Here is a 15994-nt window from a genome sequence, read left to right as displayed (position 1 = left end):
CAAGGCCTGAAGAACCTAGAAGAAACACAGTCAGGATCAATTTTCTGCTCCATCCTTTTCTTCCTTTAACAAAGTCGTCATATAAAGAGGGTTAGAAATCCCTTCATCCAGGCACGTCCTCCTTCTGAGAGAATTGCTATGTGCAGTAGGAAAGAATAATGCACACCTTTTAGAAGCAGTTAAAATAGCCCATTTTTTTCAGAAAGTAGTATAGAGGTTATTCGGGGCTGGGGGGAGTGGGGAATGAATGAGGAGTTACTGTTTAATGGGTACAGAGTTTCTGTTTGAGGATAATGAAAAAGTTCTGGGAATGAATAGTAGGGATGGTTGGACAACACAATGAATGTAATTAATACTACTGAGCTGTACACTTCAAAATCGTTAGCACACACACACACACACACACACCAGCCAGTCTTTTTGAGGGATGTAATGATAGGAGCAAACAAGGTTCAGCTTAAACTGATTATTGCTGCCTCAGGGGTGTGTGTGTGTGTGTGTGTGTGTGTGTGTGTGTGTGTGTTGTTACATAAGGGGACTGACAAAATACAAGTGGATTCATAGATAAAAATTTGAAAACAGATGGCAGAAAAAACTAATATATATAGAGATGCCTAGAGCACTCTTTCTTGCTCCCTTTTCCTGGTTGACTCATGGGTTACATATTCCTTTTTTTGGAGTGCGGTGTCAAGCAGTGTCTCTCAAACTTCCCTGAGCATGGGAATCACCTGGGGACCTTGTTAAACTGCACATTCTAATTCAGTAGGTCTGTGGCAACACTCTAGCCTGCATTTCTAACAAGTTCCCAGGTGATGTTGACGCTCATCCACAGGCTGTATGGGGAGAGTTGTGTAAACTGAGTCACGCTTAATGTATCATGATATCCTTATGCCCAGCGGAGTGATTAGTACACAGTAGGTGCTCAGTATTTATTGAATGAATGAAAAAGAACATAGGGTTGGTATGGGAGTTTGGAGAGCAGGTGATCTTTGTCCTGAACTGCAGCATATTGAAGGTTTTTCTGCTTCTATAGTCATTCACTTTGTGAAACTACCTCATATTCTGTCGAGTAAGGATGTGAGTACTAAATTATTTTTGGCCTTGTCACCTTGCGGCCTCAATTCTAATCCTTGAAATAGTGGCCCTATACATACACATGGAAGGGAATGAACCCTGGTTCGCAAGCTCTGAGGAAGCCTTGCTATATATAGTCTACCGTCGCTGCAAACAAATTCTCTCTATCCAAAGACGGAAAAGATTGAAGGAACCTTCTGGTGTGGGAATTTTCCAGATTCTGGTGCCTGAGTATTGCCACCTTGGCCTCCTCAAATCAAATAAGCAGCCTTTTAAATAGAGTATGTGAGAAAGAGGTTCAGTACCCTAAAACACATGAATGTAACAATATTGCTGTTATTTACCATGATCGTTTGATAACGACACTGGCAGTTGAGCGATTGTGTGGGGGAGTAGGGGGAGGGGGCAAGGGGCTGTAAAGGCAGGAGAAAGAGAAACTACATCTCCCAGAATCCCCCGGGAAGGTCCACGCCGCGGTCCCGGCGCCCCATCTCTTTCGCCCGCTGGACCCGCCCCGCAGATGACGTCACCTCTGTGACGTCACGGCGCTCAGAGCGAGGCTGGGGTAGAGAGGCCGACTGAGCTGGAGTCGTCCGCTGGTCGTGGAGGCGGCTAGGGAGCCGGCGAGAGGGTGAGCAGGCGAGCAGACGAGAGAGCTAGAGCAGGCAGGAGGGAGCGGCGCAGAGTAGCGCCGGGGCCGGGCGGCGGAACCCACAGCCGGAGAGGGGCAGCCCGAGCGGGCGCCGCGGGGTCCCCACCCCCACTCGGCCGGACAGTGCCCGGTGTTTCCCCGTGCGGGGGGCGGCGGCGGCCGACTGGACCCGACAGAACCGCGGGGTGTTGCCACCTCCACCGAGGAGCCGGCGCGGCCGCGGGCTCCTCAGAACCGGGGCCCGGGGCCCGTGACAGACGGGCCGAGGAAGGAAGAGGCAGCGGCGGCGGCGCAGGCGACGGGGAGGCAGCGGCGACACCATGTCATCCCCCAGTCCGGGCAAGAGGCGGATGGACACGGACGTGGTCAAGCTGTATCCTTCGTGGAGGGGGGCTCTGGCTGTACGTAGGGGGCGGTGTGGGGATGCCCAGGGCACCCCCTGAAACCCAGGCAAGGGCCTTGGGGCACTCCAGGCCACTGTCCGAGGCTCGCTCGCTCCCTTCCTCCCTCCCCCCGTGCCTACGGCGGCTCCTTGGCACCTCCCAGGAACCGAGAGCCTTTTCAGCTCCCCCTTTATCTGCAGCACCCCGAAATGTGCGTTTTCCTCGCTCTTCCTGCACCCACCAGTGCCCGTGACTTTCCTCTACGACGTTTGGACTCCTAAGACAGCTTTTTATTTTTATTTTTTTAATTGTTTTGCAAGACCAGTCACCTCTCTCCACCACCAAGTCCACCTTCAGGGTCTTTCCTGTTTGCTTGCTCTTGATTTAGGGACTCAAGCTAGAAATGCCCGAGAGTGAAGCCACTGTTTCCCTTTCTTGAGGTGCCTCCATTCCCTCCACTCACAGTGCTTCTTGAACTAGGGTAACTCAAGTGACCTCCTTTATCCCTAATTCCTTTCTATATTAGGAAGAGGAGTAGTCTGCGCAGTGGTCCCTTTTGTAAGCTGTAAAGATCTCGAGTGTTTTAAATCAGAGACCCTCGTTAAGCTCTGCGGTCCTTCCAAGAGCCCCACTGTTTTTCTTTCCACTGACAAAGCCTATCCCACCCATAGTTGTACATGGTGAGGACCCCCAGGCCCTCCAGCAAGCCACCCTCCATATTGTAGATGTGACAGCTGGGGGGAGGGAGGGAAAGAGGATCTCTGACAAAATAGCCCCTGTACTAGCCACTTAAGCCATTTCCCTCTGTGAAGATAAGGTTCTTGGGGAGTAATTGCCAAAAGACACCCTTTATGTTTCTCTGCCCCCCCCCCCCCCCAACTTTATATACTCTGGAGGTAGCAGTGGGAAAGCTGTAACTGATAAGAGTCCTCTAGGCACTGGTTTTGGTTGGAGTCCGGATTGATTATTTCATGACCAGCTAGAGAAATTCGCGAAGGTTCCTGTGACAAATCAGAAAATTTTTGAGGGATCATTTAGAGGGTGGGGGAATAGGAAACGAGCTCAATGTTCTTAACAACTAATCACTGGGGAGAGGGGGAAACGGGTAAGGAGTGTTAGAGTGTGAAACTCAGTTAAAAAGTCCTGTCTCCTGCTTCTCATTCTTCCTCACCCCCATCCCCCCCACCGTTTCCCCCTGTTGCAGGGTTTTGTTTATATAACTCAAGTTGTTTGGCTAGATTCTTCAGGTGAATTCCTCCTTTCTTCCTTTTATTTGTTACTGTTTTTGACTGGATGTTTTACCTCTATGTAGAGATCGATGATTGTGGTCAAATACTCAGTTATGGAATTTGCTAAAGTTTTAAACAAGTAGTTTTCTGCATTTGGTGTGGAAGCGGGGGATGGGAGGGAAGTTGTCTGGCCCAGAGATTTTCTTTTCATAATCTTTTCAGGAATAAGGTGTTTTTCTCCTTACTTGGGAAAACTTGGCTAGAAATTAGAAACAGACAGAACTCTTCTAAGTTTTAGGGTTTGAAGTTTAGAATTTTTGGGAGATGGGAGTGGAGATTAGAGAGAGGAGTAAATAATAAAGTATATATTATGTACCAACCATATGTCCAGGCATAAGTGAGACTTTATGAGCTGTTTGTGGCTCTGATTGAGTTTTGGAAATGTGTGAATGGTACCAGTAACGTTGGGTTTTCATAAGGTTTCAGGAAAACTTGTAACTATGGCTGTGTGTACGTTTTACACAAAACAGTTTCGGGTTTTATTTTATTTTTTTAGAAACTAGGAAATGACATGGTGGCAGAATCTGTGTTATTTTTATCTTGAATTGAGAGTTAGTGTCACACCTAATGCAAATTTCTACCTAATGTTTAATTGGGATGGGGGGTGGGTGGGTGAGAGAATGCCAGCTGTTTATGATCAATGTCAGATTTTCAAATTATATACATACATATTTTTAGAAGATTGAGGGTAAAGGGTGAGGCCTAACTTGACCTGATGCCTTTTCCATACAGTGCCTTTTGTTCATTTAGTAGTTGTGGCATCTAGAATGATTACAGCATTTAGGAGTCAGGGTGTGGGGGGTGGTGAGGGAGAGGAAAACAGACAAAGAACAGCAGGGTGTCTTTCTTTTTTCCTTCCCCTAAGTGGCTTATTTCATAGCTTATTTTTAGTAGAAGATGAAGAAAGGCTAAGATGCATTGGCCTTCTGTTCTTTCCCCACCTTCCTTCTTCCTGACAAAAGAAAGCAGAGGCGCTTTAAAATCATAGATCTCTGAGATAGGAGGACAGCAGTCACAGGATTTAAAATGCAGAGGTTATCTTTGTTTCGTGTTTGTTATTTTCTGGGCTAACACAGTTTGAAAGTTAAAATTTTCATATTTCCTTTTGTGTGTGTGTGTGTGTGTGTGTGTGTGTGTGTGTGTCTTGTGGGGTTGAGAGATTTTGTGGCCTCCTTTCTCTTTTGAATTCACATTAGTAGGCCCAAATGGAGCCAACAGTTTTTGAGCAAGGTTATATTTAGCAGAAAATTTAAGGGAAAAAATTCCCCAACCCACTATGAAAATCAGTACAATTGTATGAAAGGTCTGGGGTTGAAAATGAAAGATGGTGGAGAGGAAGTAGAAAAGGTCTGAAGGAATGTACTTGCTTTTTGCCCCTCAGTGTCCCTTGATGAATTCTTTGGTGTGGAGGCTGATAGCTGATTTTATTGCGATCTCCTGTTTCAGCTCATTTTTGGATATCTCCTGAGTGTAATTATGCCACCACGATTTACAGCTTGGTAGGGAACCTGTATAGTAGGAAAATAGCGGTGTGGGGGTAGGGAGAGGAGAGGATGTGTAACTAATTGGCCACTGCCTCCAATCTCCTCGCTAGGAGACACCAACTCTGGTTGTTTGGAGTCGGTGGTATTTCTTTTGTGACGGGTTGGCAGGAGGAGAGCTGACTCCCAAGTTACACAGGGAGTGAGCGTTTTGCACCGATTCACTTAATAATCTGCTGGGCGATTATGTTCTGAAACTGTGACTCATTCATTGTTTCTCTTCTGATCCTTTGCTGAGAGTTGTTTGTGCAAACCTCTCCAGGAGCCTAGAAACCGATGTACATGACTTTTGGGCCCTGTTAAGAATGTGTCCTGATCAAGAAACTTGCAGTTAGCCCAAATCCTGTGACATGGCTGTGACTAGTGTGGTCATTTCTCTGGAAAGTCAGGTAGATTAGTAATACTGTGCTGTTCCAGTTTGGCAACCTTTGAGGTTTCCGTCTCAAACCCGACTGATTATTTAGATAGTCTTTGAACTGGGAATCTGGTGACCTTAAAGCGTGATTTGCCCTAAAGGAATATCGGTTTAAGTTCTCCTTGGTGGAGGAACAAACAGCTCAGATTACACGGGTTTCCTTGTTGGTGGGGGTTACTAGTCTCACCCTGTTGCACAGACTGGTGATCCTTTTATCTGTGAACCAGTGGCCCCTGCTGAAGGCTGGAGCTGCTTGTTTTGGAAAAGCGTATGCAGGCAAAAGGCCACAGGCATAGCTCCTCACAGCTCATTGGCTGCTCTGTTACTACCCGGAAAAGGAGGAGGGGTGGAGCTACCAAACAGCTGATGAAGTGTGTGGCCCGAGTGTGTTTATATACAAAAGAAGTAGGGGCTGGGAAGGCCTTGTGAGGGGTGTTACAAGAGCAAGTGTATTTTTAAGGGGTACAAGAAGGAGAGGAAAATCTGAACTCAGAGTGAAAGAAATGTTCAAAGTTAACTTAGAAAAGTAGATATGATAATAATGGGGATTTAGCATACACTGTATTAGTTACTAATGTGAGATTTTTGGAACTTATTTTATAATTCCAAGAGTTTTCAAGAGAGAGTGCAGCAACGTAAAACTTAAATGTGTTGCTACTTTAAGTGTACTTAACTGACACAGATTCAAAAGTATGATAGAAATGTAAGCTTCCCCTACAAAATCTTTAAAAGTCCTGGAAAAGGGGCAATGACTTATATACTAAGTTCATTGACAGCATTAGTGAATTTTACAGAGTCCTGGGTATGCTTTAAGGTTCAGAAGGTTTCAGTAACAGTTCATCCTCTCAAACGTTTGAGTATCTCTTTGTACCAGGTTTGGTGTTAGGTGCTGGGGGTTTAGTAGTGAAAAATTTGGCATGGGTGGTCATGATGCTCTGTAACTAGTTAAAAAATAGGTATTTTTAAAAAGTCAGCACTGTATGTATCACCTTTTGAATAATTTGTATTTAACTTTCAGAATTGACTTCAAGGAATAGAAGTGTTAAAATATGCATTGTATTTGATGGGATGTATGGAAATCTGTGTTCCTGTTATTTAAAAGTGGGTGTTTGCCTGACCAGGTGGTGGCGCAGTGGATAGAGCGTCGGACTGGGATGCAGAAGGACCCAGGTTCGGGACCCCGAGGTCGCCAGCTTGAGCGCGGGCTCATCTGGCTTGAGCAGAGAGCTCACCAGCTTAGACCCAAGGTCGCTGGCTCCAGCAGGGGGTTACTCAGTCTGCTGAAGGCCCACGGTCAAGGCACATGTGAGAAAGCAATCAATGAACAACTAAGAAGTCGCAATGTGCAATGAGAAACTGATGATTGATGCTTCTCATCTCTCTCCGTTCCTGTCTGTCTGTCCCTGTCTATCTCTGCCTCTGTAAAAAAAAAAAAAAAAAAGTGGGTGTTTAAAAATTGGAAACAAGAAACATTAAAATATGTAGTCATTTGTCTTTGACATCAACTGTAGTATTTTGCTGTTAATCAGTTATACTGCCCCTTAGTAAGTAATCTATGTTACTTTGATTTGCGCTCAAAGTGTAGACAATCATGTAATGTTTTAATGAGCCCCATTATCATTTGGGAACCTGTGTTTTGGGTTTTATTTCCTGGTCCCTCTTTTAGTGAGATGATGAGGTGGAAGGTAGAACAGTTTAATGGTTTTGGAGCCCATTGTTCTGAATTTGTCTTCTCTGCCTAGATTTCAGTGACAAATAAAACATACTAGTACTTATTTTGGTTAAGCAGGAACCTGCATGAGTAAGCGCTCAACGGCTTCAGGACATCTGATTCTTGCAGTGCAGTTCTAGTAAATTACATGCAAGCCTAAAAATTTAGCTTTTGGGGGAAAAAATCTTTTGCAGATTTGACCCATAAAAGTCCCTTGGTGGACTTGGTATCCTGTTGGTGTGTGTGAGAAAACCATGGATTTGTTGGCTTTCTAGTGTTGTGCAATTTCCCCAGCACCTTGACCTGCATTTATGTATAGTGTATGTAATTTAGTATCTTGTTCAGACTTAACAGATTTAAAGTTTCCAAGAATCACTGGATTTTTAGGTGTACAATTCAGACCTGCAAAAGTGCTTATGGTGCAATAGCTTTTCAACTGCAGACCCTCAGTGTGTGTTTTCGTAAACTACTTGAATGAAAAAAATTTAGTTGGGTTACACAAGTACTAAGGTAATTGAGGAAAATGTAGGTTACAGAAAAGGAAAGAAAATAGTTATCTATAATCCTATTTTTAGACAGTTCTTAATTATCTGGAGGGTTTGTCAAAACAGGTTGCTGGGTCCCACCCCTGGCATTGTCCCATTCAGGAGGTCTGGAGTATGGCCTGAGAATGCACATTTCTAACAGGTTCCCACACTATGATGCTGTTGGTCTAGGGACCACAATTTGATAACCGATGTCCTCAAATGTTAACATTGTCCTGTTTTTTTCTCATTCTTTTTCTCCCAGGATATATTTTTTATTTTTCAGCCTGTGGATTTTACTCTGTGTGTCCTGTTTGTGTTTAGTATTTTTGCAACTCTTTTTAACAGTTAAAAATGTCAGACATAATGAATAGCTGATGTAATATGCCATTCATTGGTTTAATTCCTTGCCCTTTTTCTGTGACAAATAAGAATAAAATTAACCTCTTGTGCATGAGGCTTTTCCTTTTTTTTTGGGATTATTTCTGTTTTCCAGAAATGGGATTCTAGATTAGAGAGGGTAAACGTTTGAATTAAAATATTTAAAAACTTAGAGACCTGGTGCCCTGGCCGGATAGCTCAGTTGGTTAGAGCACTGTGCAGAATCACAGAGGTTGCCGGTTCGATCCCCGGTCAGGGCACGTCCAGGAAAAGCTCAATATTCCTGTGTCTCTCTCTTCCCCTTCCTCTCTCACTAAATCAATCAATAAAAATTAAAAAAACAAAAAACAAAAAAACCTTAGGGGCCTGGCTCTGGCTGGTTTGCTCAGTGGTAGAGCGTCCCAGATTCAATTCCCAGTCAGGGCACACAGGAGAAGCACCCATCTGCTTCTCCCCCCTCCCCCCTCACTTTCCTCTCTATTTCTCTTCCTCTCCCCCAGCTAAGGCTCCATTGGAGCAAAGTTGGCCTGGGCACTGAGGACAGCTCCATGGCCTCCGCCTCAAGGCGCTAGAATGGCTCCAGCTGCAATGGAGCAATGCCCTAAATGGGCAGAGCATTAGCCCCTTGTGGGCATGCCGGGTGGATCCTGGCCGGGTGCATACGGGACTCTGCCTGACTGCTTTCTCACTTCTCACTTTGGGGGTTGGGGGAAGTCTGCGGGCCACATGCAGTGGGCTTTCTTTCTATTCTGTTATGTTTTGTGGTGTCATTTCAGCAGTGGAACAGGCAGCTGAAAATTTGTTTTTTGTTATAATGGTGATCCTCAAATTAGGGATACTTCTGTACTTCTCAAAGTGCCTACTGTGATTTGATAGGTTGAGGGGCAGATATGTCTGGCAAGAGCTGTAGAATTAGTTCTGGTCTGTTGACATTTTTTCTGTTTGTTGTTTTATTGAGGTGTAATTGATGCTAAAATAACTGCATATTTAAAATAGAGAAGTTTTTTATTTTTTATTTTTAAAAATTTTTAAAAGACTTTATTCCATTTTTAGAGAGGGGAGAGAGAGAGAGAGAGAGAGAGAAGAAAGGGGGGAGGAGCAGGAAGCATCAACTCCCATATGTGCCTTGACCAGGCAAGCCCAGGGTTTCGAACTTGAAACCTCAGCTCTATCCACTGTTGCCACCACAGGTCAGGCTAAAATAGAGAAGTTTTGACATAAATATCACCCATGAAGCCCATCACCACAGTAAGTGTAGTGAACATACTCATCTTTTCTAAAAGTTTCTTGTGCCCCTAGATAGTCTCGTGCCCCCCCACTCATTGATCTGATTTCTGCCACTATCATTTTATATTTTCTATAATTTTATATAAATGGAATCATACAATATGTACTCTTTTTGTGTGGATTCTTTCACCATATTTTGAAAATCATCCATGTTCCTATGTAGTTCTTTCCTTTTTGTTGCTGAGTAGTAGTTCGTCTATGGCTACACCATAATTTGTTTTTGCATTTACCTCTTTATGAACATTTGGCTTATTTCCAGTTTGTGATTACTCCAGACAAAGCTGTTAGGGACATACGCTTTCTTTTCTTTTGTATAACTATATGTAGGAGAGAAATAGCTGAATCTACTTTTGGTAGGTATAGGTTTAACATTTTAACAGCTTGAACTTATTTATTTATTTATTTACTCATTCATTCATTCCCTGAATTCAGGTGAGAAGTGGGGAGGCAGAGAGAGAGAGAGACTCCTCCGCATGCCTGGCCAGGATCCACCCGGCATGCCCACTAGGGGGCGATGCTCTGCCCATCTGGGGCATTGCTCTGTTGCATCCAGAGCCATTGTAATGCCTGCCGCGGAGGCCATGGAGCCATCCTCAGCACCCAGGACAGCTTTGCTCCAATGCGGGAGGGGAAGAGAGAGGCAGAAAAAAGAGGAGGAAGGGTGGAGAAACATTTGGATGCTTCTCCTGTGTACCCTAGCTGGGAATTGAACCCCGGACCTCCACACACTGGTCTGCCACTCTACCACTGAGCCAACCAGCCAGGGCGGTAGCTTGTATTTAATTTTTACTCATGATGGTCTGTATTTCACATGCACATTGTGCTATTACTGTCTTTCACTGCTCCACCACAGGTCAGGCTCAACTGTATTTTAAAGGAATCCCATTAAATAGCTTGACCCTAAAGCACTGATAACTACCCTAACTCTGTCAGAGTTAGCTTTGTAGATGGTCTTCCCTCACCTCCATTCAAAATTAAATTTTCATTATGAAATATTTTTGTTTTGTGCCCCTTTGAAATGGTACTTGAGCTGTTTAGGGTTACAAATAACTTATATTTTGCATTTGCTAGTAAGACTTTGTAAACTTTTTGAAAAGGTGAGGAAACTTTTTTTTTAATTTTTTTTTTTCAAAGAGTCAGAGAGGGATAGATAGGGACAGACAGACAGGAAGGGAGAGATGAGAAGCATCAATCATCAGTTTTTCGTTACGACACCTTATTTGTTCATTGATTGCTTTCTCATATGTGCCTTGACTGCGGGCCTTCAGCAGACTGAGTAACCCCTTGCTCGAACCAATGACCTTGGGCTCAAGCTGGTGAGCTTTTTGCTCGAACCAGATGAGCCCGCGCCCAAGCTGGCGACCTCGGGGTCTCGAACCTGGGTTCTCCAAATCCCAATCTGATGCTCTATCCACTGTGCCACACTGCCTGGTCAAGCTTGTTGTACCCTTTTTTTGCTTTTTGTAAAATGCTGATAAAAGTTTTAATTTTTATTTTATTTATTCATTTTAGAGAGGAGAGAGAGAGGGAGAGAGAGAGACAAGGGGGAGGAGCTGGAAGCATCAACTCCCAAATGTGCCTTGACCAGGCAAGCCCAGGGTTTCGAACCGGCAACCTCAGCATTTCCAGGTCGACACTTTATCCACTGCAGCACCACAGGTCAGGCCTCCTGTTACCTTTACAGCAATTTACAGACGTTTACATAGAGGACTATGTTGAGGTCTGAATAGTATGTTTAGTTTTCATTTGGACTAAACAGATGAAAGGAAACAATAGCAACTCAGTGCAGAACTAGAAACAGATTCTCAGTGTTAGGGTATCCCTTGATATGTTTTCCTTGAATTTTTTTTAAGGTTAATATTAACAAAATGATGAGAGGTTTTATTTTATTTTTTGGTATCCTATGTGAGTTATTGATAGATTAGTTAATAGAGATTGCTATAATTTAAAAGATAGACATTGCTTTTTTTTTTCCTTAGCGAAGGACAGGAGGAGAGAAAGGGACAGACAGAACAGACAGAAAGGGAGAGAGATGAGAAGCATCAACTTGTTGTGGCACTTTAGCTGTTCATTGATTGCTTTCGGCTCCAGCTGAGCTAGTGACCCCTTTCTCATGCCAGTGACCAGAGGTCATATCTATGATCTCATGCTCAAGCTGGTGACTTTGCGCTTGAGCCAGTGGCGACCTTGGGGTTTTGAAACTGGGTCTTCAGCATCCTGGGACGATGCTCTGTCCACTGAGCCACCACCTTGTCAGGCTAGGCATTGCTTTTTTAAAATTAAATTTACTGGAGTGACATTGGTTAGTAGGATCATCTAGGTTTCAAGTGTATATTTCTATGATACATGATCTATACATTGCATTGTGTGCTCATCACCCAAAGTCAAGTCATTTTTCGTCCCTATATATTTGGCCCTCTTTAACGCCCCCACTTCACCACCCCTTCCCTCTTTGTGTCTGTGAGTTTAGTTTTATATCCTATATGTGAGTGAAATCATATAGTTCTTAGCTTTTTTTCTGACTGATTTCACTTAGCATATTTTCAAAGTCTATCCATGTTGTCACAAATGACAGTATTTCATAATTTCTTATGGCTGAGTAGAGTATTCCATACTATATATGTACCACATATTCTTTATCCAGTCTTCTGCTAAAGGACACTTTGGTTGTCTCCAGACATTGCTTTGTAGTCATTGTTACTATCATATTCTTACTGATAAATTACAAACTTATTATTATATATAGGTGTTTGAATAAATGTTGCTTAAAAAATTAACATCTTATTACTGACAGCTGGAATTTTTAGCTTGGCTACAAAGAGAAAAGACTACCTGATTTATGCCTATTTCAGGTTGGAAGCAATGACAGCTTATTCAGTGGAAGACTGGTTCAGTTGTCAGACACAGGGATGGTGCTCTGGGCACCTATATCAGAATGTTATTTTTTGGAATGCTAAATTGTAATTTATGTGCTATTGTAGAAACCTTTCAAAACACAGAAAAGTCAGTGTGTATTTTTGAGAGGGTGTTACATTAGTGATTCTCAGGTGGGGTATCACATTTGAGAAGAATTGTTACATTTTTATGAGCAGGTACTGTGGTTATTGTAGTTGCTTCTCTGGACCTTACCATAAGCTTGGGAAAGGTGGCTGGTTGTTTGCAGGCTGATGCTCATGGTGGTAACTGCCACGCCTGGAAGAACCCAAGCCCTCGAGAGCCAGGTGGGGGAAATCCCAGCAGGGCAGCTATGTGCATACGAGGGATGAAGGCTCCTTTTTGTCTTCCTCTGTTTTTCTTTTCTCTTTTTCACATTTCTTAGTTATATAGGGCATTAGATAACGGTTTGAATAGGTGCAACTGATCATTTGACCTGGCCCTGCAAAGAATTCAGGAAGGACTGAGTAGGAAACCCATGTGAAGGGGAGAGGCTTGACTGGACTCTGTCATCCTTAGGAAGAAAGGCATGGCTGGTGGCTCTGTCCTTGTTCACAGAAGGCACCAAAGCTACAGCATTTGTAGGAACCATATTAAAGGATTTAGATTATTATTTGGTCTTGGCTAGATGGCTCAGTTGGTTAGAGTATTGTCCCCATAAACAGGGGTTGCTGTTTCGAACCCTGGTCAGGGCATGTCCAGAAGCAGATTGATATTTCTGTTTCCCTCCCTCTCTCTCTTAAATCAATCAATAAATTTTTTTTTTTTTAAAAAGTATTTGATTGAATGGAATCTTTTATGTCTTTGTTTAACTTCCTGCTTTCTAACTTTAACCACTTTCAGGGAGGCATTATATGTAATAGTAAAAGATATTCCTTACATGTGAAATTGTTATTAATGTTGCAAATTCTGCATTTTCTTTTTAGTGTTAGGCAAAATGTTTCTTTTTTCATGTATCATGTTCTTATCACGTACACTTCTCAAGGTTTCTTGAATTATAAATTCTTAGTTGCGGTAATATAAATCGAAAATTAGATGCAGCATGTGCCTGGTTCATGTTACTGCATAAGCAATTGGGTTACTACTCAGATTAGTGAAAATAAATTTAGTTGTGTTCAAATGGTGCCAGTATAGCTTTAGTTATCTGAATATTGCTTTTTATTCAGTTGACTTTACATTGCATAGACAGTTCTGAAAGGTTTATTTTAAAAAATTAAAAAATTAAGTAAATACTTCCTTTGTAGTGTCTATCTGTAGAAGGTTGATTTGGTAGGAATCATGCCCATAAGAAGACTACCAGGTGTTACATAGTTCAATATATTGTTTTATGGCCTTATAGACTCCTGTATGTTTACTCTTTTGCTAATTATGTATCTAAATCTCTGAATAAGTTAGTAAATCTCTTTGGTAACTCACAGGGAAGAAACTGGATTTTTAAAATTGGTATTACTAACAAATGTTAACTTATATATATGGCCTTTAGGGTCCGATGGCTGTCAGCTGATACAGTAGTCCACCCTTTATCTGCAGGGAATACGTTGTAAGACCCCCTCACTGGATGCCTGAAACCGTGGATAGTACTGAACCTGAACCCTACACAGACTATGTTTTTGCCTATACATACATACATACCCTTACCAGCGTCTCTTTGTCTTATTCAAATTGCTAGCATTGCTACTTCTGTGCTTAGGGGCCAGGCATTCATTATGAAGTAAAATAAGAGTTACTTGAACCCAAGCACCGCAGTACCTTGACAGTTGATCTGACAACCAAGATGGTTACTAAATGACTAATGGGCGGGTAGTGTATACGATGTAGATACTCTGGACAAAGGGGTGATTCACACCCAGGCAGGATAGAGTGTGACTTTGCGAGATTTTCTCATGCTCAGAAAGGCGTGCAAATTTAAAACTTAAGAATTGTTTATTTCTAGAATTTTCCATTTAATATTTTGACCATGAGTAACTGAAACCACAGACAGGGAAACTGCACACAAGGTGGGGAACTGCTGTACTTGGTCAGATCACTAATCCAAACTAAGGCTTCTACAGTGAAATCATGCCATGATGTAGGTCTTGGATAGTTTGGATTTTTATGACAAATTAATTATAAATATAAATAACTATATTTACATTCAAATGTATGAACATAGGAAGGAAATGAATTTTAAATGCTTATGTCATTTTCTGACACTAGGGGTTGGAATTTTGGTTTTTTATCTTAACCTGATGGCTGATCTCATTAGAATATATTTAAGTATATTAAAATGTAGAACATAATACATGTTTAATAACAGAATCATAGATCTTGGCAACACTGACATTATTAGCATCTGTTAATTTGACCAGTGAATTCTTTCAATTAACCATAGCCACCACCTTGATAATAGAGGGGGGAAAGCCTGTATTTTGCTTCTATTCATTTGTAGCCTTAGGGAATAAAAACAAAAACAATACTTTTTTTTTTTAATTTTTTTTTTGTATTTTTCTGAAGCTGGAAACGGGGAGAGACAGTCAGACAGACTCTCGCATGCGCCCGACCGGGATCCACCCGGCATGCCCACCAGGGGGCGATGCTCTGCCCCTCCGGGGCATCGCTCTGTCGTGACCAGAGCCACTCTAGCGCCTGGGGCAGAGGCCAAGGAGCCATCCCCAGCGCCCGGGCCATCTTTGCTCCAATGGAGCCTCGCTGCGGGAGGGGAAAAGAGAGACAGAGAGGAAGGAGAGGGGGAGGGGTGGAGAAGCAAATGGGCGCTTCTCCTGTGTGCCCTGGCCGGGAATCGAACCCGGGACTTCCGCACGCCAGGCCGACGCTCCACCACTGAGCCAACCGGCCAGGGCCACCAACAATACTTTTTTTTAAAGTCAGATTTGTTTTATGGGTGGAAGGAGGATAGGAAATAGACTTTTGAGTGTGTTCCTTAGTCAATTTGGATTGCTGCCATTTCTCCTGGCACTCAAGAATGTTAGCTCTTAAAAAAAATAGAATAGCAGCTGTTGAATGCTGTGTTTGATTATCAAATGACATATATTTCAGTATACCTGTATTGAATTATTCATGCTCTTGTGAACACATTTGCTTTTATTGTTTTTTTTTATAGGCTCTTGGGTAATAATAATTAGGTACCAGATTTCTTTAAATTTAATTTATTTCTTTTTCCAAGTGAGAGGAGAGGAGATAGTGAGATAGACTCCTGCATGTGCCTCCCATCAGGATCCACCAGGCAACCCCATCTGGGACTGATGTTGGAATCATCTGAGCTATTTTTAGTGCCTGAGGCTGATATGCTTGGATCAACCAAACTGTCCTCAGGTCCTGGGGCCAATGCTCAAACCAGCTGAGCTACTGGCTGCGGGAGAGGAAGAGGGAGGAAAACAAGGGAAGGGAAGAGAAGCATATGGTCGCTTCTCCTGTGTACCCTGACTGGGAATCCAACCTGGGATGTCTATACACAGGCTGATGCTCTATCCACTGAGCCACCGGCCAGGGCCCTAGATTCTTTCCGTCTTAAATTAATGTGGCTTTTCCTTTGAGATTTAGCTAAGGATTTTATACCATGATACAGCAGGAAGACTATTGGTGACTAATAAAAACTATAGTATTATTTCATATAGTATTTCAGTGTATATATCTTGTTTTCTACTAGTGTTTCTAGAAATCAAGCAAAACAATTAAATTCACCGGCAGGAAAGTACATAAATAAACCTTTAGGGAGGTTATTTCCAGATCCTTTACAGTATCTTACATTCAAGGTTAATTAAAAGTAGTAGTGAAGCCAGGTCCTCTTTTTGTAGGTGTTTGGA

The 15994-nt window shown here is 42.7% G+C and overlaps 1 protein-coding gene across 4 annotated transcripts in view; it reads left to right on the top strand.

Moving 5' to 3' along the window:
• The first annotated feature begins 1612 nt into the window (after positions 1–1612).
• UBE2H (ubiquitin conjugating enzyme E2 H) overlaps positions 1613–15994 on the top strand; it is a 111515-nt gene continuing 97133 nt past the window's right edge. For 2 of the 4 annotated variants that reach the window (XM_066362690.1, XM_066362688.1), the window contains exon 1: positions 1613–2127. In XM_066362690.1, coding sequence (XP_066218787.1) covers positions 2047–2127 — 81 coding nt within the window. In that variant the 5' untranslated portion in view covers positions 1613–2046. The remainder of the gene's footprint in view (positions 2128–15994) is intronic. The other 2 variants (XM_066362691.1, XM_066362689.1) reach the window with 1 other exon arrangement.

Source organism: Saccopteryx leptura, chromosome 2 (assembly GCF_036850995.1).
Source record: "Saccopteryx leptura isolate mSacLep1 chromosome 2, mSacLep1_pri_phased_curated, whole genome shotgun sequence".
Classification (NCBI taxonomy): domain Eukaryota; kingdom Metazoa; phylum Chordata; class Mammalia; order Chiroptera; family Emballonuridae; genus Saccopteryx; species Saccopteryx leptura.
This window is presented reverse-complemented; position numbering and strand designations above follow the sequence as displayed.